The sequence below is a fragment of the Fukomys damarensis genome, unplaced genomic scaffold (genome assembly GCF_012274545.1).
Source record: "Fukomys damarensis isolate Sample0158 unplaced genomic scaffold, DMR_v1.0_HiC HiC_scaffold_5, whole genome shotgun sequence".
Classification (NCBI taxonomy): domain Eukaryota; kingdom Metazoa; phylum Chordata; class Mammalia; order Rodentia; family Bathyergidae; genus Fukomys; species Fukomys damarensis.
The window spans coordinates 39,861,684-39,887,666 of record NW_022900917.1 but is presented as its reverse complement, the minus strand read 5'-3'; the positions used below and the strand labels follow the sequence as shown (position 1 = coordinate 39,887,666).

The 25,983-nt window shown below is 35.2% G+C and overlaps 1 protein-coding gene across 14 annotated transcripts in view; it reads right to left on the bottom strand.

Moving 5' to 3' along the window:
- The window catches only part of Eya1 (EYA transcriptional coactivator and phosphatase 1), a 419,270-nt gene that overhangs the window by 147,854 nt on the left and 245,433 nt on the right, over nt 1-25,983 (bottom strand). For 5 of the 14 annotated variants that reach the window (XM_010609018.2, XM_010609015.2, XM_010609019.2 and 2 more), the window contains exons 1-2: nt 20,747-21,007; nt 19,097-19,224 (exon numbers count right to left, since the gene is read on the bottom strand). In XM_010609018.2, coding sequence (XP_010607320.1) covers nt 19,097-19,220 — 124 coding nt within the window. In that variant the 5' untranslated portion in view covers nt 19,221-19,224; nt 20,747-21,007. Of the gene's footprint in view, nt 1-254; nt 299-7,381; nt 7,553-11,289; nt 11,347-19,096; nt 19,225-20,746; nt 21,008-25,806; nt 25,951-25,983 lie in introns of those variants that run through there. The other 9 variants (XM_019205234.2, XM_019205233.2, XM_033760575.1 and 6 more) reach the window with 7 other exon arrangements.

Below are 25,983 nucleotides of genomic sequence, written 5' to 3'. Positions count from 1 at the left end.
AAAAAAAAAAAAAAAAAAGAACTTATATAATGTCCTGTACACACACAAGGCAATAGTCCTATTTCACTCTTTGCTACACAGATCACCACTGGAATTCTGAACTCCGAATCAAATGCCTCATGCTGAGTAAAAGATTAGAATTTGGTCCACTAGAAACAGATCGTGTTAAACAGCTACTATGTACCAAACACTTTATAGACATTATAATTAATACTCTTAGACAACTCTACAAGTAAGTCTTAGAATACACTCACAAACTCTCTGGTCAGGTCTTGTCTTCTTGTTCCACATTCAAAAACTGAAAATAGAGGGACAGAACGTTGCCCAAAGTCACAGAGTGGCAGAAATGAGATTTTGGATTTTTTAAAGCCAAACCTCTATGACCAAAACTTGAAGAAATTATAATAAATGGCACTTTCCATAGTTAGAATTACTCTATAACAGAGCAAGGCAGCTGAGGAACACTGTCATACAGTGTGGATAGAGAAAAAAACCTAAACCTTCACAGTCCCTGCCCTGCAAGACTCTCAGTGTCCAGATCCCTGAACTCGTGGAAGATCTCATGTCAAAATTTTACACTCATTTGCCAGGAAAAGAAAAAGAAATTCTTCCACTGCATATATATTGGTCCAAGACTTCTAAGTCTTCCAATCTAAGGCATTCTATAAACTGAACTCTACAGTAGCCTTGCAAAGCTGATCGATAACAAAACAACTGTGTTCCTGAACCCCTAAAATCTGCACCAGCTCTCCTCCATATGATTAGCTGATCAAATGTAACTCTCACTCTCAACAGGCACATTCATTCATACTTGAAACCCATTAAAGCTAGGCCAAAAGAATAGGAAGGGAAGATGATACTTTTTCTTTTAGGTCCCAAGTTCATTGCTTTTTGTTCAAATATACCCATCCATACACTAAGGAATCAAGACTTCCAATTAATTCAGTTTTTAAAAAGACTCACTGTTGTAGAGAAGAGGATGCACAGAAAGTAACTACCAGGATATTCATGATTGCATCAGGTACTGTAATTGAATACTTTGATCACCAGGGATCTGATACTAAAAAACACTAGTGATTTATTATGATGTAAAATAGTTTCTGAATGAAAGCCACAGGCATACAGACTACTTCTGGCTTTGTTGTTGCCAAGCACACATCCACTGGAGAGTTAAAAAGACGAGCATAATTTTTGGCTACCAAAATTCTACCCATTCTATCTCCAGCAGGGTGATCACATATATCAGTAGGCCACAGAGGACATAACAGAGCACCTCTCCAAGGCTTTGGATATACAAACGCCACTTGCTGAAGTTTTGCTATCACATATTTAAGGTACTGTAATGTCTGAGATCTTTTCCATCTAAGCCTCATCTGCCTCAAAAGCAAAATCTATGAACTGTCTGTTCCTAAGATTTATAAATAACAAGGATTGTCTCCACGATGCTTTTTTGTTTCATGAGCTCAGTCTACTAGAAAATAGCATTTTTTTGTCCTCTCTTGCTTCCATTTGAACTTTTTCCACCACTTCAAGTTTCCAGTCTTCCATCTGATCTTTAAGGACCTATTCATACTCATCATTTGAAAAATGCGGATTTTTCCCTTTTGTTCTCCTAAATATCCCTCATCCTTTCCTTGGCATTCACTCCAGGCCTGAACTATGCTAGGAAACTGCTACTTCTCCAGATACAACATGAACTTTTACCCATTGATACCTTCACACTTGGTTTTGAAGTTAGAAAAACAGATGTTCTAAAACTTAATTTGATGCTTTGATCTTAAGTATCTCATAAAAATTTTAAAATTTGTATTTACATTATAGGAATGCAAGAAAGATTCATAAAAATTCATATAAAGTGTCTTGTATAAAGGCACTGACATTGCATTCATCACCTTCACTGACAGTATCATTAGCAATAATCTATTTTCCTCGGACCGAATGTCTTGCTCCTTCATCCTGGGTAATAGCAGGAAATAGTATCAAATAGAGAGATAGAAGTACCAGCTTTGGAATTATCAATTGCCTTTCAATCTAGCTTTCCAGTGTGAGCCTGGAAAAAGTTACTCAATTTGTGTGAACCTCAGCTTCTTCATCTGCTAGTGGGTATTATACACATCTTATACTCATGTGAGGACAACAAAAGAGAAATGATATCAATACACTTGGCACTGTGCTAGGTCCCAAGATCATTCTTTCATAGCTACTCTATCACTAAAGTATCTCCTTGATTATGAGAAGATAAAGCATTTCTTTTGTTCTTTTTCTTTTCCCCCAATGTTGGGGACTAAACCCAGGGCCTCATTCATGTCAGGCACTCTACTACTAAGTCACGTTCACAGTCCCAAAAACATTTCTTACAATGCAGATATTTGGATCAAAATCTATCATAAGCTTTAAATTTAAGCTTATCCTTTGAAAAGAAAATGAGAAGAATCTAAAGTGAAGTGACTTAAGATCAACCACGAGGTCATGCCTCAGGATAGTCAAAATCAAATCAAGGTAATGTGGAAATGACTCAAGAAGAAAACTGATACTTTGGTCATTATAATCAGTGTGTGCTTTTGCTGAAGAAAGGCTAGCAGGAGGAGGATAGTGAACATGGCACTTGTGACCAAGAATTCCAGGAAAAAATACAGCTACCTCCCTTTAACTCTCTTTGGGGTAAGTAGGTTCATGAAAATGAGAAACCTATCATCGTTCACCATAAATTTAAGTGGAGATTTATCTACAAACCACTGCAGCTTGGTGATATCAGCAATGAAGACCATCCAACTAATCCACACAATTTCTGGTTAAACTTTGGATGTTACAGGCATATAAACAGATCTCCAAGGAGATGAGAGGACACTCACAGGAAATCAGCCTTTAGTACATTTGATTAATTATATTCCTAACCACAAATTCAGAAGGCAGTTGGAGCAAGTTCAGTCCCAAAGAACAGCTCTGAGTGCTGCACTGAGCGCTAGTCTGTGCTTGAAGAGTACACTAAGGGACACACAGGAAAGGAGCCAATCTGGGTTGCCAGCTCATCTTACAACTTTTCTGAAATGGTAGCAGTACAGCTTGGTTTTTAATGTAGTACCAGCTCAGTCTTCCATTCAATGTTATTTCCCACTATAACAATCAGGGGCTTCAAAACTCAGCTGGGTATCTCTACTTCTACTATGATTCCTCATCTCTTCTGGTGCCTCAGTGAGACTTTTTTCATTCAGTTTGGTTATTAAACAGCTCTACTACAGTAGTGCCTAGAACTACATCGCCACCAGGAAATATGCCCTTTCATTTTTCATTCTCTTATGTTAGACTTGCTCTTCAAGCTTATGATAACTTTCTACATTTCCAGTCCCATTTGTCCTCTCGTGTTGCTGTTCCCTTGTTCTCCCATTCTGATGGTCCCTTGCTTACCCAGTCTGGAATCCACAGCCAGCCACGCCTGGTCCCTGATCTAAAATACAGCGTTGCTTTATTTACAAAGCATGCTAAAAGAAAAAAAAAAACTCAAATCCTAAAATATACAGTTTTTCACTGTTTATTCTCAGCTTTGTTCTAGACAAATAAACCAAAATACTGTTAGTGAAGGTGATTAATGAAATGTCAGTGCCTTTATACAAGGTACTAATATGAATTTTTATGAAAATTCCTTTATTGCGTTCCTGCAATGTAAATACACATTTTAAATTTTTTATGTGAGATAACTAAGATCAAAGAATCAAATTAAGTTTTAGAACACCTGTTTTTCTAACTTCAAAACCAAGTGTGAAAGTATCAGTGGGTAAAAGTTCATGTTATATCTGGAGAGGTAGCAAAGTTCAGGCCTGGAGCGAATGAATGCCAAGCCACCAAATGCAGAATAGGTTTAACTTAGTTTGCTGACTGAGTTCACTTACGTTCAGCCTCTCTTCAGGCCATTCTGTTGCTTCACAGTCCCCGCTCCCATTTGTATCTCTTGTAAACTGTCTGAAATAATCTCCGCTGAGTCTTTTCCACTTTCCTCAAGCCCCAAACTGTGCATCTCACTCCTCACCTGCTTTAGCACCTGTCCTCACCAAATATTTTATAATGTTGACACTGCATTAAATCTTTCATCTTTCTGCAACATTTCCCAGTTTTCCAACTATTAATTTCAACGAAAGTATCTTTTCCTTTAGGAGGAATTAGGCTGTGTATCTTTATCACTGGTGTTTCTTCCATAAGTTCTATGTAATGAAGTTCCATTATCAGTTTTTTAGTATCTTTGATCATTCTGCCTCAAGAGTCAGCTTCCTTTTCAGTTAGAGAAACAGACAGCTCACCCTTGGTATTTTTTCCCTGTATTTGTGAGGCTCAAACCCAGGACCTTGACCATGCTAGGCAAGTGCTACCATTGAGCTATCTATCCCAGCCCCTCCTTCAATTTTTAAAACTTTTCTGTCATCCATGATATTTCTCAAGCTGCTTTCTTTCATCACGTTTCCTGAACATTTGCCTTCATATCCATCACCTACTCTCTCCCTCTCTAATCCTTTGTATCATCCATTTTATATCTATAATTTCACTAAAAGGCCTTACACAGTGGCCCAGTTCAAACTTTTCTTGGTTCAGTACTCCGTAATTCTTCTGGGAAGTGGCCTTCTTTTTTGATAATTTCTTTAATCGCCATTGTTTTTAAAACTGACCTTCTGCAGACAACTCCTAAACCTCTACCTATATGCACATTGTATCATGGGTACCAACCAAGCCTCACATCTCAATGATGCAATGCTCTTGCCTAGTTAGGTCAAACTTAACCTGTCTAAAATAAAATCACCATCATATAATTGTGTTGTAGTCCCCTCTTTTGGTTAACATCAACAGTCTGGTAGACTGAAAGCCTCCTCTCATCCTAATTTCTCCTACACCTCTTTCCTTAGCTCCTATTGCTCAATGGAATCATTTGGATCTTAAGGGCCTCCTCAAATCTAGGTGGCAAAGATATGGTCTCCACTGTGGTGCTGTCAGGAAGTTGTGGACCCTTTAAGAGATGGGGCCTAGTATGGAGCTTCGGGTCACTGAAGTCATGCCTTCACACGGCTTGGGGACTTGGCCCCTTGTGTTTCTCTAGTCTTATAAAATGAGTGATTTTTCTCCACTATGTGCTCCTCATCTGATGTGGTGCTTTGTCACAGATCCCAAACCAACAGCCAAGCAATTGGGGACCAAAACCTCTAAAACTGGAAACTAAAGTAAATCCTTTTTCATTACAACTTGATTATCTCAAGTATTTGTTATACTAACAGAAAGCTAACTAATGCATGCAGTCTGTGATCTGCACCACTGTAATCTTTCACAGATTTCTTGTTAATATCACAGCCACTATCTGACCTTTATCTCTTCTCTTATAAAAGTTAGTACATTGGCTTTTCAGATTCTGTTCTCCCTAATTTAGACAGTTTTATTTTAGGCACTTTTATTTACCTTTTCATGGTCTAGATTTGCATGACAATCCTGATTCTGAGGTCTTCAGCAGGTCCTACATTTTCTCCTATATTCAGTTTCTATTCATTCATCATATATTGGGGACCCTCTTTTTTGTTTGTTTATCATGTCTTCCAAATACTTTATGTTTGCATAAAAGCTAGGAATTTACAAGAATATTATTGTACAATACACTCTCTTACTTAATTGTCTTAAATTTCCTATGTAACACTAAAAACACCCATATTACATATAAAGCAGCATATGTCCGTACAGATGTTTAAACTAAATTGGCCTACTAAGATGTCTAATTCTTCCTTATACCTTCAATTTTGCTTATGCCTTACTGGCTGACATTTTATAAATTTTCCACATGCCTAAACCGTATACTTCAAATTTCAACTGAAATCCCACTTGTTTCATTTGTCTTCCTCCATCTACTACTAGGAAATGTTCATCTTTTCTTGGTCATCTAAGTCTGTGCTTGTGCCTCCTTTAGAATATAACCCCCATTCTACCTCCTTTTATTTTTCAAAGTCTTACTCATTTTAATATGTAGATGATGAATTTTTCATGGTAGGAACTACAACTTTTTTAGAGATAGAATATCGCTATAGAACTGAGCATAACGTTTGGCTTACAGTTAGAACTCAGTATTTATTGAAGGAATATGCATCTGACCTACCAAAGCAAATTACAATTAGCCTCATATCATTAAGCACATTGCACAGGCAAATAAAAGCACCTCTCAAACATAAAAGGAATTTTATTATTCCCAAATTACCACTTCTGCACAGGTTCTTGCAAAGCATCCTATATACAGGACACATGTACTGCAGTTACATCATTTTGAACAAAGTACTAGGAGGAGAAAACATATTATCTTAAAAATAATACCCATCCTGGAAATTTTTATTTTTAGAGAGGAGCTGCCTGAATCAGTAAAAAGAGAGGTAAATAAATCATTACAGATTTAATAAGAAGTCATGGGACATGACCAGCCAAAGACAAATATTGAATGTTGTGGCAAATAAGCCTTAAAAAAGCCCTTGGAAAAGCAACTCTGCACATGATCATACTGCAGAGATCACACATAAAAAACACAATCACGTAATGTTATGGTTTAGATTCAATGACAGTATCATTCATACACTTAAGGAGCCTTTCTCAAACCATAGGGCCAAAGTGGAACTGTATGCTTTCAAAAATGGTGTCAAATGATTCCAGAGGAGAGAAGGACACAAAGGCATATGTAAAGAAAATAAATAAAATTGTTACATAAAATATGAAAAGGAAAAATAGCAATATTTCTGAATATATACATTTTACACATACATTATACATGATACTTTAAAAATACATGATTGAATTAATACTATACATAGCCATTTGACTATTTCTTCATCATCAAATAGTGTATATATCCATGAATTAAATGTTTCGATTTAGAGAATTTCCATTTAGAAAACAAAGGATCTTTTTATACTGGGTTGCCTCTATGACTTGACATAGGATTATTGCCCTTCAAAATACTAAAATCATCTTTATCATTTTGAAAGCATAGAAAGAGGTAGAAAGTGTTAGCTTTTTAAAATAGCACATCTTGTATAACCTTATGAGAACCAAATTAGCACTTATTGACTGAATTTAAACTTAAGGAAACACATGGCCAACAAGAAATATTAGTTTCAAAGCCTGGTATAAAAAAAGATGTATAATCTATTAGAATGGCATTGTGCATTTTTTTGGTAAAAGAAATAAATGATAAATATTGACTGTGCCTTTTAAATGTCTTTTACATCCCTACTTTTCTTTACCCTTTTTCAAAAATTCTCATTCCTAGCTCAGGTTCCTAACATAAAATCTGGACAGATTTTACAAACATTCACACTATAGCTCATCTCTCCCACAATCCAATCTACCCTTGAAACTAATGCCAGATTAATACCTAAAACACTTTTTTCAGATCAGTCTTTTGCTCACAATATTCACTGGCTTCTCCACTGGCTCCAGGATGAAGTCCAAATTCCTTAGCCTAGTATTCAGGGTCCTCTACAGGTTGGCTCCAGTGGACCCTTCCAGCCTTATCTGCTATCAATTCCTCTTCAACTAAACTGGTCCCCTCCAGTCTCACAAACTATCCTACCTTTGTTCCTATTGTTGCCTCATTTAGAATGCATTCCATCTCTTCCCAACCAATTCAAATTCTACCCATTTCCCAACACTCAGCTCAGATTCCATCTTCTCCTTGAAGCCTGGCCAGACCATGGCAAGCTGAAGAGCTCTTTCTTCTGAACTCTAAGAGCACTCTTGTTTAGATCAGTGGCTTCTAACCTTCTTTAGAATGAAGCCCTCTTTCTAACACCAAAATATTTCAGAACTCAAACGATAGCCTATTTTTAATATGTAGATGGATAAATTCCATGTGAACGCGTAGACAAGAAATTTCCATTTTAATAAACAACAGAATATATTTGTTCTTTTACACACTAGCTCTCCAACCTCAAGAGAACTCTCAGCCACAGTCTAAAAATCCTAGCCTTCAGAATTTATTTGGAACATTACTACCTTTTAGTTTTAAGTTTTTGCCAAATATTCAAAAAAATCTTATCCTCAACCAGACTCTTAAAGGCTTTGAGGCAGGTGTAGTGTCACAGAATTCTTTGTACATAGTAAAAGCTAAAGAAATCTTTGCATCTCTTCCTCCTCCACATTGTATTATAAAACTTGTCATATTTACCAGAGAAGTTGGGAGGATTATTGCAGTGAACACACATGAACATCCCACCTGGATTCGACAATTAATATTTTAGTTTTCAGTATTTATCCTTCCAAAAATCTTACTTTTCATGCATTTCAGAATAAGTTGCAGATATAGAACATTTATCATAAACAAGGAATTCACATGACTAGACTTTATATTTTCATAGCCTTTTAAAGTAACTGTGTATGTGTACAAATCTTAAACGTCAGTGACTTTTAACCGACCTATGCCTTTAGAAACCAAGTGGGATCTAAATATTTGTAGCTTATTATAATAAGCATGGCATAACCATGTGAAAATATTGTCCCCATTTAAAGACTTTCATAACACTACATTCTCACTTTCTGACATAAGTAATATTTAGGTAACTTTACATTAGAGAAGTGATAGTTTAAAAATCAGCTTATATTTACTGAGTGCCTCTCATATGCCAGGCATTGTGCTAAGCACTTTACAAGCTAGCAATATCTTGCTTGCTCCTCATGGCAACTTTATAAGACATTTATTATAACTGTATCATTTCAAATATGAGGAAACTGTAGCTTAATGATATTAAATAACTACCTCAAGATCACACAGCTAGTGTCAGTTTTTTAAATTAATTTATCTTTTTAAAATCCACTGAAGACTGAAAACACTTTCCAATTAGGGTTTTATCATCCTCAGTCATTCCTCTGATACAGACTTAGACAATCAGTGAAGGACACAGCAAGAGGATAGTTTGAGAATACCAGTGCACTAAATAATGTATCAGTATATGTTGCAAATTAGCAGATGGTAAAATAAACTAGTGTATGAAGATTGGAAGCAGATGAGTTGGCCCGGACTCAGATCTCAATCATATCAATATGGAAAATGGTTTATTTGCCTAAAATGTAATCAACCTACCAAATGACTGGTACTGGTTTCCCACCCTTCCGCAAGTCACATGAGCACCAGGCGTAACCCCTCCCCCCACTGAGTACTAACGAGCCAGCACCTACTTAGGGCCTCAGACACTCTTGAGTACCTACAAAGGCTTTTTTGTCATGTGGTGGATCCAAAGAACAGAGCTTTCCGTAGTATGAAAGCACTACAGTAATCAGTTCCAAAGGATACATTTCTTTTTAAAAATATAGCATTTATCATTATGTAGTAATAGCTGCTATGTTTAAGCATGTAGTAGATGTCAGTAATTATTCTTAGTATTTTAGACAGACGAATTAAAATGATACCCTGAGAAAAGGAGCAATTCTTATTTTACAACGAATAAGGCAGTATTACAATAATAAGTGCTTCCTAGGAGTCAAGACTCTTCCCAACTCTCTTAATTATTCTCTCAACCCTACAGGCACACTCTTTTCCCATCTTCATCTCACAAACCTGGCTTCAGAGGCACGGAGCAGAGCGGACATGGTGAGCTGGTGAGTGGTAAGGCTTGGCTTCCGGCAGAAGAACTTGGCCTCAGTCAGGACCCACTAAAGCCCCTGCTCTTCTGCCTCAAAATACTCCTTAGCCACAAGCACTTAAACAACCGAATTAAGATTTTTAACCTAGATTAGTGTGACTGCAAAATTTATGCTTTCACCATCATGCTATACTACTTTCTTATATAATTATTATTCCTTTCCATTAACTCCTTAAGGCAAATGTGTGCTTTTTGCTGAAAACGATAATCATGTGTAAATAAGCACGACTTCAGATAAAATACGCTTATAAATTTTTACCTCATAAGAAGTCTTTTCTCATTGCCCAACAGTCCTTTTATACTTTCAAAATACTACTTAAACAAATTTCTTAAAACACAAACACAGGGCTGGGGATGAAGTGCAGTGTATCGTACCTGCCTAGTATAAGTAAAGCCCTGGGTTTAAGTCTTAGCACGGAAAAAAATCAAAAATAAAAACTCCTTGCAAACCCAGTCAGATCTCTCCTCTATTTACCTTCAGGCCTCTCACAGCTGAGCCCAAACTCCTGACCCTGCTATCTAGGGACTTCATCACCTGCTCTGGCTATCTTGGTCCTCTCTCTGCGCATTCTGTGCATAATCCTCACTGTGTGTTCGCATGCTCACGCTCACACACACACTCTTCCTCTGATTTGGAATGTCTCTGCCACAACTGTAATAACCAAGTTCTCTCTCCTACTGAAGTGAGTATCATTTATCCAATTTTTCCCCCAAAATTGTAGCTGTCATTTATCATTATCACTATTATTATTCCTCTGCCGTCTTACAAGAATACTAAACCTAAGTGGACTAACAGCTTTATCTTTATGTCACTCAGTTTTTTTCTTCTCATTGAGTTTATTGGTACATTTTAGGTATACAGCACAGTTACATTCATCGTTGGGATCTTGTACCTTTACATGGCAGCCCTTTTTCCCCCTTGTCCCTGCCCTCCCTTCACCCACTCCTCCCTTTCCTATTTACAAAGACTTTATTTCCATTTTTTCATTTTCTCATTTTTTTCTTTTCCCTTATTACTTTTCCCCTACCCTTCCTACTTCCCCTACACCTTTTGCCCTTTTCTTCCTATTTCACATTGAGGATTTACTCCTAAGTGAAATAAATAAGTCACACATGTATAAATATCGAATAGTTTCTCTGGTGTGAAAAAAACTACAATGGTACATAAGATCCTAATGATATAATTGACAACTCAGTTCTTAAACTATGGAAAAGCTGTTTTATCATAGCTAAGAGACAAAATACAACAGTTGAGGTTTCCATTTATGAAACAATAAATTAGTATGGGTCAAAAGCAAGTCAGCTACTATCCATCAAATTCAAAATCAGCAGCAGTGTTAACTTGGATGTTCTCTGAATAGAAAGCCTATTGTTACTCTATGAATTGGTAAGTGAAATGATTAATTTCAAAAATTTGAGGGCCGGGGATTTAGCTCAGTGGTTCTGTTGCCTAACTTGCAAGCGCAAGGACCCGAGATCAAACCCTGGTACCCCCCCCAAAAAATGAAAATCAAGCCTTAGGTAGCTCTGAATCTATTAATGAATTATAAGTAAAGTCATTGGATGCTCTTCTCTCATAATCACTCACGTACAGTATTTGCTTAGTAAAACAAGCCATTCAATAAACAAATATTTATTGACAAACCTTCCACTGGATATTGAAGATGCAGTAGTGAACCATTCTGTCCTCCCTTTAAGGAGCTTAGAGATGATCAGACAAAACAGACTTGTAACTATAGGTCATAATCTTTTGTCTTGGTCATAATCCTAAATAAGGTAACATAAAAACTTTCTATTATAGACAAAGTATGTCAGAAGGAACCCAACTTTTTTTCTAGTAACATAAGCAGTACTACTGGAGAATCCAAGTTTTAAAGCAGAAAGAATATAGGTTTGAAATCAGTCTGATGTGTCTGAATCTTCTCCAGAACAGCTACTGTGCTGTGTAAATGTGAGCTAGTCACTGAACCTCTTTAAAAGTAGCTGGGTAAAAGTCACCTTAAAGATTGATTTGAGGATAATATAAAGTACATAAAGGATTGATGATATGCTCAATAGATAGAATGAATTCAGTTGATATAGACCATATTTTTATTTTGCTAAAAAATATTCTTTCCAACTAAAATTACCCTTTTTAGAAATGATCAAATAGGTAAGCATTTTAGATTTGGTTTCATTTTACAGAAGAAAAAAATGTTTTCAATTTGTATTATAGGAAGAAAACATCTCCCTGGAATGTGTTTAGTAGAGTTCATCTATATTTTTTGATGTAATAGGATAATGGAAGTATGAAATAAAACAAAAAAAATCCGCAAAACCATCAAATTACCATGAACATAATTGTAATAAGGTTTCACTTATAAAAATTTTGTGTCCTAAAACTTAGCATAAATTCTTGATTAGTTTCTCAGATTAGCAAAGGCAAGAGATAATCACTGAGGAAGTTATAAAACAACTTTTTTGTACTCAAAGTAAAACTAGAAAATTTGCAATGTATATACATTTTTCTATGATAATGAATGCTTGGAGTCAAAGAGAAGAGAATGAACTTACTCTTGGCTTTTACACCAACAATTCAAATAAACAAAGTGAGATCGCTCTCTCTCCCTCCCTCCCTGTCCATCCCATTCTTGGTCTCCATATATCCCTATACTGCTCACTCCAAGACAACCTTGGAAATCATAAGAAGTCAGGAATTACTTAAAGCAATGAATGACCAAAGAGACATGAATTAGCCTGAAATTCACATATATCTCTGGAGTGAGCCAGAAATTTTGCCCAGAGGATAGGACATTCTGGGGAAACATATTTCTGCTTATACTAAGGTTTTGTCCCAATCAGGGCTGAGTTGGTAGAGAGCTCAGATTCGCTGACCTATCTGCAACTGGAAGAAACTGAGAGCTGTCTAATCTAGTCATTAGTTTATCAAGAATTCCAGCTGTTTAGAATACCCAAGCCTAGGTACAAGTAATAAACATTGTAATTCCTAGTTTTACTAGAAAAGATCCAGTTAGCTACAGATGACAAGCTAGAGCAGTTATGTCACTCACATATCCCACATACACCACCCAAATGTTTATTTCCTCCCTTTTCATCCTTCTGCCTCTTCTTTCTGCTTCAGGCTCACAGAGTCCCTTGCTGTTTCTAGAACATACTGCTCATAGTCTCAGCTCTAGGGTTTGGTAACTCAATTCCCGTGGAGTCCCAAATAAACGCCAACAGAGTGATTCTTGGGTGATACAATCTAGTTCTCAAAGTCAAAATAAATGTGACCAAATTTACCATCAACTTAAAAACATTTCCTGAGGTAGAAAATATTTACTCTGAGCAGTAGCAAAACTGCAACTGCCTTTTGAATTTCACAGTAATACTGCTGCAATCCAAATGTGCATATAATAATGACTATTATAATGAAAAGCAGAGATGACTTCCCATCTCTGTTTGATCTCAGAGAGGCTTAACACAGGCAGACGGCTGATGGAATTATAATTAAGTCGAAAGCTTTGAAAACTAGTTAGAGACAATCCCCCAAAGTTAACCTATTGATACAATATCCAGTGCATGCGTGACCACAAGAAAAAAAATCGCGAGTGCGCGCGCGCGCACACACACACACACACACACACACACACACACACACACTTAAAAGACCAGAGCATAACCACCTCAGAGAGTTATCCTTTTAACAAAGTTCTTTTGTCCTTGAAGCCTCTGACCAACGGTTGTACAGCTCTGCCATTTGGTAGGGAACAGTATTCTCCATTCTGAAGGCACCAGTGTGGCAGTGAATGTAGGAATGTTTAGGGTTAAGGCGTTAGGAAAGGCATTTGCTGATGATAAGGATTACATATTCTCTCTATGGAGAAACAAAGTGACTTAAAAGCACATTCTCTAGATTCAAAATCTTATCTGAATCCTAGTTCAGATACCAAGGGTACCCATTATAAGCCATGTGCCTTTATACTTGTCACTGAACTTTCTAAGGCTTGCTTTGTAAAATAGGAATCATACCATAGAAGTGACTGTCATTTATATATAGTAATTACATATATGTCCATTTACATATAGTTATTGGATACAGAGTCCATTGCAAGTTCCACTTAGGCTACAAGTGTTATACTATATGCTTACAGCAAGCCTAATATAAATTCTGCTATTTTCTCCATATAAATGAGGAAACTGAGACACACAGTTCATTTCCCCAAGTTCCTACAGCTAGCAAATCATGGAACTTGGATTCAGACTCATACTGTCAGCCAGTCTGTTGGCAGTCTTGAGAAATTTTCTGAAGATTAATGAAACAAGACACAGTCAGCAGAATGACTAATCACCTATTAAAGAACATTAGCCATTTTTATTATTAGTAGGAGGCATGTCAAAATTATTCCCATAGACATAATATAGAAAATATTAAATTCTAAAAAATTATTTTCCTCATTCTTTCGTGGCTTTTGCTTGAGAATAATTTATAAATGGGCAATTTTATAACTATAGGCTAAAAATGTCATTTAGAAACTTCTTTACTCATGATGTCCCTTAATCTTCCAGAAAATGAATTATGTACAGAATATAAACAATAATAAAATTAGATTACCATGTTTCTATTGACATCAGAATATCTGACCACAGATATTTAAATATAGCCTTAAAATGCAGCCTCAAACCATAATTTTATAGACATTCACTCCAGTTCAGATATTTCCTGTAAATAAGATTTCTTAAAGATACTTTCATTGGATATAACTGTATTTCACAGAATTAAATTTATAGTGAGAAAAAAACCAAATTCAGATAATTTGCTAGTGTTCTAAACTTTTCAGAAATGACAAAACAACTTTAGATTCTAATAATATAAATAGGTAAAATTGAATTAACTTATTATTCTAAAATATGCAAAACATAATTAAATAAATTTTAAATGCAGAACATTTAGCCACCTAACTCAAGATTATAATCTGTTATCATCTTGGAAATCTGATACACCAATTCAAAATTACTATTTGAGTTACCATCAGAATTCCTGAAACTGTATTTGTAGTGAAAATTCCAATTGCATCTGGTTTTACATCACTTAAAGATATGTTTATCTGTTTTAAGATCAGTTTAAGGTGTTTCTTTCACTTGAATCTGAATTTACAATAGAGAAAACTCACACTTTGAGTTCTTAGTTTCACTCACACCTCTTTTTTTGCCCTTTCTCTCGCTCCCTAACTCTAGACAACCAAAAATAAACACTGAAACTAGCAATATATTAGAACTGACCAATCTCAGGCTTCCAAGAACTAAAGACAACCAGAGAAAACAAAGATGGAAAGAATCCCTGCTTTGCAAACAAGGCCCTAATTGGTACGTAAATAAAAGTCCTTTTACTGCTACAGCTCTGAGACCTTCTGAAAGAATGGTTCACAACCACTTCTCACCCATAACATAAATATCAACACAAAGCCTTCACCAAATAGAGGCTTGATTCTTCTCACACATTCAATACATTAATATTCATCTACTAGAAGCATTACCATCCAAAAGCCTATTTCTTAAAAATTAGGCTTTTAAACAATCTCTCTGATAAGAAATTTCTATTCTACTCTTTTCTAGGACACCAACTTCCCAAAAACTGGGGGAATAGTGAAAAGAAAGACAGCATTAGTGTTTTTGCTAGTTGTTTAATCACAACTAAAATATTCATTAGTTCATTTAGAAATTTATTGTTTCCAACAATAATTTTCTCAATATAAATCAAGCATTTATTTATGCTATTTGACTAATTTTACCTACATGCGTGTTGTAATTTCAAGATTTACAAGTTGGGTAATATCAACAGTTAACTGCAAGAATAATGGTTCAGAGAGATGTTGAAATATAAAAATAAAGAGCTAAAAGTTTTGAAATATGAAACATTCAAACAGTATCTACAACTGAAGGATATTTCATCTAGGAAAATTTTCAAAATGGTATTTGAGGCTGTAGCTCGGTGTCTTTTATATTTTATTTTTTTAATTCATTAAGTTTATTTGTACATTTTAGGTATACAATATGATGACATTCATCATTGGGAATTTGTACCTTTACATGATATATCTTGGTTTTTATCTTAGTTCAGTGTCTTTTTGTCTTCATCTCTTATATGAACCATGAAAATAGGTACTAGCCTATAAGTACAGAACTTAAACATACTGAGTGTTAGGATAACTTAGCAGCAGACTCAAGAAGAAACAATAATTTCTGCCTCACCATTTCATTCCCTTCTTGTTTGTTCTTTAGATGAAGCTATGGATTTTGATACAAGAGATTTTCTTGTTTTCTTAGCCTCTTTATAGGGACAAGTGGTGGCAGGAAGTAAAAATGGTTCTGAGAGAAGACAGTATATATAAATGCATGCAAAACTAACAAGTGTGTAAACTAAATGGAAGTTTTGTTCATCTTGGAGGAGTGGGGTGAGCAGGCAACCCACTTTCCTGTCCCTCTTCTGTCTCTCTCAGACAGAAGCTTTCTTTCCTTCAATAAATTTTTCCTACTCTTAAAAAAATAAACAAATAAATGGAAGTTTTGTTGACCTAATTAATTTCAACTGAGCTGAAACTATTTTAAACTGGGGTGCAGGAAAGTCACTTAAATACAAATCATAGTGAGTGTGTGTGTGTGTGTGTGTGTGTGTACACATCTGGAGTTAGGAGAGGTGATGGATATTTTAAAGAATCTTAAGTTATAATGAATTTTTTTTTAAATTCTTCTAATTCATTGGAAACCATTGGAGATTTCAAATTAAATAAGATCTCAAAGAAAAACAGGAAAATTTATAATGATTATACACCAGGGAAGCTTGCCAGATGTTAATGAAGACACTAATTTTAAACTTAACTCCTGTAGTGTGGCTTAGAGGAATTAAATTAAGTACATGATAAAACAAATATGTAACATGATGAATTGACTCACAAACTTAACAGCAACCTGGAACTTTCTGATACTGTTTGGATCTAAATAGGTACATACTATGGACCAAGAAGAAAATTTTGGTTCCAGATTTCCAAACTGTATGTTAAAAATAAAACCAAATATTCAGCTAGACAGGAATTCTACCTATGCTTTGGATAATTTTTACTGGTTCTAACTTTCCCTTCCAATACACCACAGCCTTTTGAGCATACACCAAGGACACCTGAAAAAAGGACTAGATGAATAAACTCTGGATTTCTCTCAAGTCTTAAAAATTCATTTAAAACATAAAACCTAAGTGTGTTTTTAGGATAAGAAAAAATTTCTAATTATTTCCCATGCCGGATGGGACACATGATCACACCAATGTCTCAAATATTCTATTGTTCTAACCTTATTTTAGTTATGCAAAAATCTTATAAAATATAATACTACTGAATGAATAGCCAAGCTAGGAAATGTAAATATTCAGAAATGTGTTACTCTACATGTTCTTCAAAAACAAATGGCACCTCATCCACACAAAGCCACCTAAGAGGGCAGTCCCCAGACAGAGTCTGCTTTAATACTGGGTGATTCAGGCTTAGGAATTTAGTTCAGTGTTTCCACTGCCTGCCTGGCAAGTGAAAGGACCCAAGTTTGATCCCCAGTACAAAAAAACAAAACAAAAACAAACAAACAAAAAACTGAGTGGTTCCTGTTACAGGAGATGACTTGCTAGCAAAATGATGAAAAGATAAAAACATGCTACCCATTTCATTTTTCATATTTAAAAAATTAACTATCCATAGTTCATATTTACTCTTTCCACCATACACTGACATATTCTACTAAGCAAATTAGTTTAACATGCTTAGTCTTCCTTATTTTGAAGTTACCTTAAGTAACTGTGTAATGGAAATGACGGTGAAAGGTTTGCTGCTATGGGCTCTCCGTGGCCTCTCTGACACGGGAAGGGCCTGCCATGCCGTGGGCCAGGCGACTGTCCCCACATCCAGCCTGTACTCCGTGGCAGACATTCTTTCACCTGAAGCCAGATCCCAAGGGGAGAGGAAAGGGGACTTCTTGCTCTTATTTTATTTGCTCTATAAAATCTAGTTATATGCTTCAATTGCTTTCCTATAATTTACATTTCTCTCTGATTGAGTACTGAGATAGAAAGAGGTTTCAAAAGAAAAGGCACTTTATTCAGAGATTAATGTTTTTGCCAGGTCAGCAAAGTTTCTACTTCTGATGACAACCATTTTCATTAACACTGGAAATGAATAGATTTACTTTTAAAGGAAAGCACAGAACAGTTACAGATAAAAATAATCATTGTGGATATAAATATCTTAAATCAGAAGAAGCTAATTTTATATTTTATCTATTATCACAAATTTTATAGCATTACCAAGTTTCAAAAGGTTTCATTGCTAAATACTGGAATACTGCACCAAAAGGACAATAATTTTAGAGCATTTAATTGTGTTTATTGTTTTTAAAAACCTATGTGATAAAAGATCACCATGGTGAGTGGGAGTTGATAAAAGAGTTTTTCAATGGATGGAATTCTAATATAGATAATTCACTGAACTTCTAGTGAAACATTTTCTGAGTCCATCAAGACCCTAAGGCTTAGTAAAAAATAAGCAAATATATCTATGCAGAAGTAATTTTTCAATAGTCTAAGGTAGAAGTAAGTACAGTGCAACAAGTAACATATCCTTCCATACGTTGAAGTGGTAAAAATATGCACAGTACCTAAATGCTTGCACATACAGACAGCATACATATAACTCCATGTTTAAACTTAGGTCTATATCAAGTATGTCTATATGTCTATATATGTATATATATATATATATATACACTCATATGTATGAATTATACAGACATAATTATAATTATAATATGCTTAAAGTATACTACTTAATCTTTTCAAAAGTAAGTTTTAGGAATACCTTCCAAATAAGATTGCCCATATTATAAACAGTAAATTTTTCTGTTTTGCAGATTTATATTTTAATAGACAAAGCCACAGAATGCTAGGTACACAAATTATTTTACTGATCACTGAAAATAATTCAGTTCAATACTGACATCTAAACAAATTTGGTTATATTTAGTAACAAAATGGAAAAGTTAAAAAAAGAATTCCAAAATGTCATTGCTCATACAGCAAAATAATGCAAATTGATACTGTGCTGTGGACATGATTAACTTGGAGATAAAATACAAAGGTTAAAAATACTATGTGTAAACATATGAACATATATATATATATATATACACACATATATAAATATATAAAACATGTGTACATATATATGAATCTATATAAAATTAAACCAGTTATGAATGTTATAATAACATAATCCAGTAACATGCAGTTCCTATTAATGAATACTAATTCATAAGTCAAATTACCTAAAGGGGAAATAATAGTTTAATGGATTTAACAACTGAAATCATACCCATCTAATAACAAAATGAGGAAATAAGATGCAAAGCAAATAGGGAAGAAGGCAGACACTCACCTTCGGTGCCATTGGGAGTCATGGAATTACTATTTATATGAGAGTTATCGAGTTTGGGACCACTGGGGGATTCACTACTACCACTCAGACGGCTATGCGGGCTGGTTAGATCCTGCATTTCCATAGACCTAAAGACAAGAAGCCTTCCATTTGACAGATGTACCAAATTCATGACACCACTATTTAACGCGATAACGACTTGACACGTTCTTCGAAACACACTCACACAAAAATCTCATTGTATTTTCTTAGACTCAAAATAGTTCTTGCACTTTGATTCAGTCATCTATGCATTACACATACTAGTAAAAGGTGTCACCTTGCCCTATCTATGCAGCCAAACATACATGGATTTTAAATCTCTTGTGTTTCTCTTTATCAAGTCACAAGGTCTAATGTTAAGCAATGACATCTGTTTAAATTTTCAGAAAAAAAAATGTAGTCATAGTTTTCTACAATATTAAAAACCCTGCAAAGATGTTATTTTCTAAAAGAAAAGGCAAATGTATAAATAAGTACAATGGAAATACATCACTTTTCTATGGACTCTAATAAGTTATGACTATAAACCCCTTATAATTTACCACCCAACTGTAATTTAATGGGTCTCCAAACCAAATAAAACACTTGAAACCTATAGTCTAGTGACAGGGGATGAGATAGTTCTGATGCATGTGTTTACTCTGGCAAACTACTTAATTGTTCCTCTGTTTCCCTTGAAACAAATGCAGCATTAAAACATTATGATGTCGCTCACTTGTTTGCTTTGTGGATTATATACAGCGTGGCCAACTGAAAAGGGATAAGGCCAGCATACAGTGAGTCCCTGTGAGCATGGGCACTCAGAATACCTCAGCTGTCACTTAGAGAAACAGGGTGGCCTGCCTCAGTCCTATCATTCTGCACTTTTGCCATATGAAAACAGTTCAGTCTCCCCTGAAGGTTCCCAGACTCAGGAGTTACTTATTCTGCAAAAGGTTAAAAAGCCACTATTGGTATTCACAGTTTCAGAACTAGATACATTTAATACTCTTTTTAAGAGAGGATTACAGAAAGTCACTCAAAACACATCTAGATACCACCTGTATTCTAACAGCCAAGTTTTTAAAGTTAATGCCCTTTTGCTTTAATTTAAACTTTGTGCGTTTCTAAAATAATAATGAGGGAGTTCAACGTTACATGTATGAAGCTAATATTTGCTGCTCACCCCCACTAGGTCAATAAAATGTACAGTCGTTTTAGTTTGGAGGCTGTACTTAAATTGACTATGGATATCAGTTTTTTAAAACAACTTAATATGAGCCATCTTACTTCTTGAGTCTTCTGAATTCACACTAGAAATGTTTCAAATCTATTTTTTTCTCTCCATCTCTCCTAGTTCTCATTCCAGTCACAGTTTTTTTTTAAACACCAGAAAGTTTATTCCCCAATCATTATCAAACGGAGGCTCCTGTTCATTTCCTAAATACTTAAACGTTTTTTAGAAGTACACGTACACACACACACACACACACACACACACAAAATGTTAAGTAATTTCCAAGCAGGCTGCTGCTATTAATAGCAATAATTAAGACATACTAGACAAAAATAGACATGGGTCACAGAAAGGTAATCTACAAAAATGCTGAATATCAGCAATATCCTTACCTGCAATTTGAGGAAACAGCAACATCTGAACTGGTTTGAGATGTCTGCACCTGTGGTCAGGGGTAAAAAATTAAAAGCTGTTGTTACTGTGCTTCAGTGTCAGCTCTTAATTATACAGAGCACATGGCTGAGACCGACAATACTCTCTTTTAACCAAAAGAGAAAGAGGAGGATAGTGCAGCAGTGAAAGGCATATTGTCTTTAAGTTGAGGTCTCAACTGTTGTTTCCTCCTGCAGGTCTATCCTCCTCCTCCCCTCGTCAGGGGGAAGGCAGCCAAATGACGGGATAGTGATTCATCACTGGCCTATGACAGCTGCAAACGGGATTACCCCTCCCCCAAACAACATGCAAAGCAGCCTTGCCCAGGCAGCTTGGAAAAGGTGCTTGGAAAAAATAACTATTAACAAAATGTGTGTGTTTAGCAGCAGTAGTTCGGGCAATAATGCCCCAGCATCCTCAGAAGATCTTTCATCTTCTGTTATCACCAGATGAAGCAGAGCTCCCGCCCACCCCTTTGACTCCTAGGATTTCTCATCCTTATCATGATGATTTTCTCCCCACGTTTACTATTTGTCATTTAACAATGACCAAAACAGTTTCTGGGCAAGTCTCAGGCAACGCTGCACTAAGAATAAATGGCGAAGACAAGTTTTTGTACTAAGTCACCTCACTCAGCAAGGCCTCTGCAGCTCTGCCGGGCAACACACAAAGTTTGTGTGTGTGTATATTTATTTGGGTGGATTTCGCATCTTTTAGATAAAAAAAAAAAAAAGAATGGATAGTTGAAGGATCAGTTCAACATCCAAGTTAGCAAGCTTCTTAGTCTTTTTGTTTTTAAAAAGAATCTAGATTTGGGGGCTTCTCAAAGATTCAAGCTTTAGTAGTCACTGCTCTCTGTCCAGAAGCGACTCTAACCATCAGCAGGTGATCAAACTCAGGTGAGGAAGCCTGCTGGCTTGCATGCTCAGGCTAACACCTCTGCAGGCAGGCAGCAAGGAGCATTCTGCATAACGTTTAAAATGGCTCAGAATCCAAATCTTTGATGTGCATTTTCATTCAACCTGAACTGACATCAATTAGGGCTACAGAACAAAGATGAGAACTGAAGCCTCTCAAATGACATTAAAGTTATCCAACATCTTCTGTGGAGTCCTGTTATTTTAAAATTATGATTTATGAAATTAAGAAATACCACCTTTCTAGCAAGAAAAAAACATCGAGGTCTAAATGTCCCGGTATAACATTTCTATAATATGTGCAGGATGACAAAAAATAATTATTTAAAAATGCATTAACTAGAGATTAAACATTAATACCTGTATATGGGCTGCGCTGTGATAACAAGTTTCCACAATTTTTGTTAATATTCTTATACAAGATAAAATGGTTTCTTTTAGAAACTGGAGCAATATACCTCAAGAATAAATCCCCACGCACATACTTTTATACACCTGGAATAAATTATAGGCGAGAACTAACTTAGTTTTAAGAACTCTCTTGGCTTAATTATGTGAGAGTATGTAAAGTACACTTTCTGTTAAATGTTAAAATCCATTTCCATTTTAACATTAGCTACAAAGCATAAGCTTAGATTCACTGTGTACTTTGAAAGTTTGGCTGTATTTCTATTTGAAGCTTCACCTGTCATTTCTAAATTTACATTTATTGTTGCTAATTTTTAAAAAATGAACTTCAAAACAAGAATTAGTCTAATACATCTCCTCATTGAAAAAATGCATTTTCACAACAACATATTTCTTTTATGCTAGCACAACCCAGTTTCTACTGTACTGTCATGTACTACAATTTTTGAAAGCCCATTCCATGATCTTCATTTCATTAAGTATACTTCAGATATATTCTTTTGTGTCTCAAGGATTATTTAAACCATGTGTTGTGTGTTACTGTATTTAAAAATGACTCTTTAATCAAAATAACTTTAAAACAACTAATCCTCACTTAGGCTGGTCAGCTGAATCCACATCGTGGTCCAGGAAAAATAAATCTACTCTCAAGAATGCGAATGCAGACAACAATTAGACACAGATGTGAGCAAAATTAGTTACAGTTTACAAAATGCTACACTTCACATGCTTTTAGTTTTTTATGTGTAGCACAAGATTACAGTGCAGTAAGGAAACATACTCTTATAATGACTTATCTAAAAAGAACACCTATTTCGGATTGGTGTTGATTTTCTCTCATGTTTGACAATTTCTGTAGAAATTTCTGTATTTTAAAGGTTTAAAATCACAATGTGTCTCAAAAAATAATTAATCAGGAATATTTTCATTCAAAAGAGAGAAAAAAATATTTCATAGCTTCCAGAAAAATACTGTTAGGCATTCAGTAAAATCACATTTTCTGCTTTACATCCATACACTTAATATGTTTCTTGTCTCCTAAACTGGTATTTTTAATTTAAATACTTCCACGAATACAAAAATATTTCCCATTACATTATATAAATGGTCATCTTAAATTACAATGAAGTCACTGCACTTTAATGCTTCTTAAACATTCTTCGTATAGAATACACATAGTAGCATATTGGCAGACTTGTGAAAATACAAAGAAAAAAGATAGCAGAACTCAGAATTTAAATTCAAGAATCCTAAACTAGTAACTTTGACTTCTGATTAGTTAATGAGGTCTTTTAAGTTTGCCTTTTTTCTAATTAAATTTATAATTCTTCACAGATGTAACTTTTGTTGATGTTCAATTTGTCTCTCTCATTTTGTTAAACCTCACATAGTACTTCACCAATCCATTGAATAGCCACATTAAATCTGTTAATACCATGCTCTTCAACCCCAGAAATTATTTCCAGAAGGCAAACTTGCTTTGAGAGATCATCAAACAAGACTTAAGGTACACATTTTATCACATTTTCCCTACCACAGAGCTCAGGATGCAGAGCAAAATCATGACTTTTGCACTGTTTATTATACTTTGCTAAATTACAAATCAAAAGCATCTGACAGAAGATCATGTATGAAGCCAAAAAGTTAATAATGTTCTGTGAAAAGTAAACTGTAAATGGAAAGGGATTCTAAATCTCAGCAGCACAGAGAAAATAAAATGTAGGTACTTGTCTAAATTATGGGTTTTCCATAGGGTTTTTTGCTTGCTAGAAGCAATTTTTATAAAATGACTATAATTTGAAACTTTTTTTCAAAATGAAAAGAAAATTTCAAAGTGAAAGTACTGAACTTATCTAAATAAATACAGTTGGCAAGAGAGCTAGTTTTGTTCAACCACAAGATCAACCTGAGCACTTTCAAATTTGAAAGACAATGGCAATTTTTTAATCAGAATACATTTTATAGGGAATAAATATGCCCTAACTAGGTATTTGCTTTTTAAGCAGAAAAATATCTTGCCCACACTTCTCCTCAATCAATATTTCCAACTGTGGTGTCAGCATGGCAATAAAAACCTAAATTTTTAAAATAAAGAATTAACCTTAAAATTGAAATGAACTTGTAGGGAGGTGTAGATTTTTTTTATAAAATGTTAGCAGTACACTCCCTTATCAGAGTCCATAAAGTAAATATTTTAATTCTATTGCTGCTTATTATACTGGAATACTCATTTGCAGTATCTCATTTAAAATGACAAAATAGTGTTCATATGAACCCAAAAAGAAGGAAGTTTTTAAACCACATTGATTCTACCAACGATTTAAGCATTATTTTCAAAATTACCATTGATTCAAAATGTGGTACAAAATACTAATATCTGATTAAATCAAAGTGTCATCATCAAAAGTATGTCTCTTTCCAGTGTAGTCTTATGAAATAAGTTTTCACATAAATTAATATTTTCTTTAGAGAAAACCACTTATCATGTCTGTGAAACCCACACGGCAGTTGACTTCCATTTGGCATTCTACAACTGAACAGTGGCTCAATTAGGTTTCTGTGTCTGTCAGAGCAGAGAATTTTCAAGGATTGGTAATCTATGGCCGCTTGCTCACTTGCAGAGCACTTTGGGCCTCAGGAGAAGTCCGGCATTGAGAAAGTCAAATATCAAATTTTGATCATTTCAAAGCCTGACTACTCATTGTGTACATGTCTTCAAACCCCAAACAGTGAGGGCAGACTCACACAAGCACAAAATAAAACCTACTCTGAAAGACACTTTAAAATACCATCCCAAACCTATAAAACTACGCTATGTGCTTTACTACCAATTTCTGTACCCCTTGCCAATTTAAGAAACAAAATGTAAAAAGTTTGCCTAAATCCAATGACATCTCCGAATTTATTGAATTCTTGCAAATGCTTTGCTTAAATGGGTAAAAACTCTTCCCAAGAAATATAAGCTCATGAGTCATTAGCAATTCATATACTGATTTTGAATGCAAACATTTAGAGTAGTAATTCAAAAGTTGAAGAATACAGATTTTAACTTCAAGGTCCATTTAATTCATTTAAAGTGTCAATAAGTGACAAATTAATTAGCTCAATGCTTACTGTATCACCTTTTGGAGATGAGCCTGGTTAATACAACGTTTGGAAAATCTGTTTACTAAAGCAAATAGACGAATTTGCTTAAAAAGTGGTTATCGGTTTATTGTTATCTGTTGTCCTTTCAAATGTTAAAACGTTTCCTCGGTTTTTTCCGTACCAAGCTAAAGTGCATAGGAAAAGTCATCCATGTGTTGTTACTATGGGTGCACATATAACATTTTAATCACACAATAATATTTGAGACTTGTATAGAAAAGAGACATGAAGTAATCTCAACAATATGATCTTGTATTATACTTATTTGTATAAATCATAACAAGTAATATTAACAATTAACTTGCACTTATCTCTTAATGATCCCAATCGGTCAGAAAATTGGGGGGGTAAAAATTAAACTTTTATGATGGAACCCTGTGGCTAATAAAATACTAGGTACAAAGTGTCACACTTTTCCTCATGCCGTAATGTTTTTCTTTTAAAACAAATCAAAACAATAATAAAAGCGCGCCTGTTATCTCGGGCTTTGCCCACAGGACAGCTGTTGTCAGTCACTACAATTTTTCAAACAGTCATCTTGTACTTACAGCGCTCACATCTGCTGCATCCACCAGTTTAATGTGCTTCTTCGAGTTTTCTGGTTTAGCAAACCTCCATTCCTGACATAGTTTTGCTGCTGGGCAGGGACCGCGAGAACTGTGCGGCGCGCTCAGCGGAGCTGCGGCTCTGCCGGCCGCGGAGCGCGCGTGCAGGGGACAGCTAGG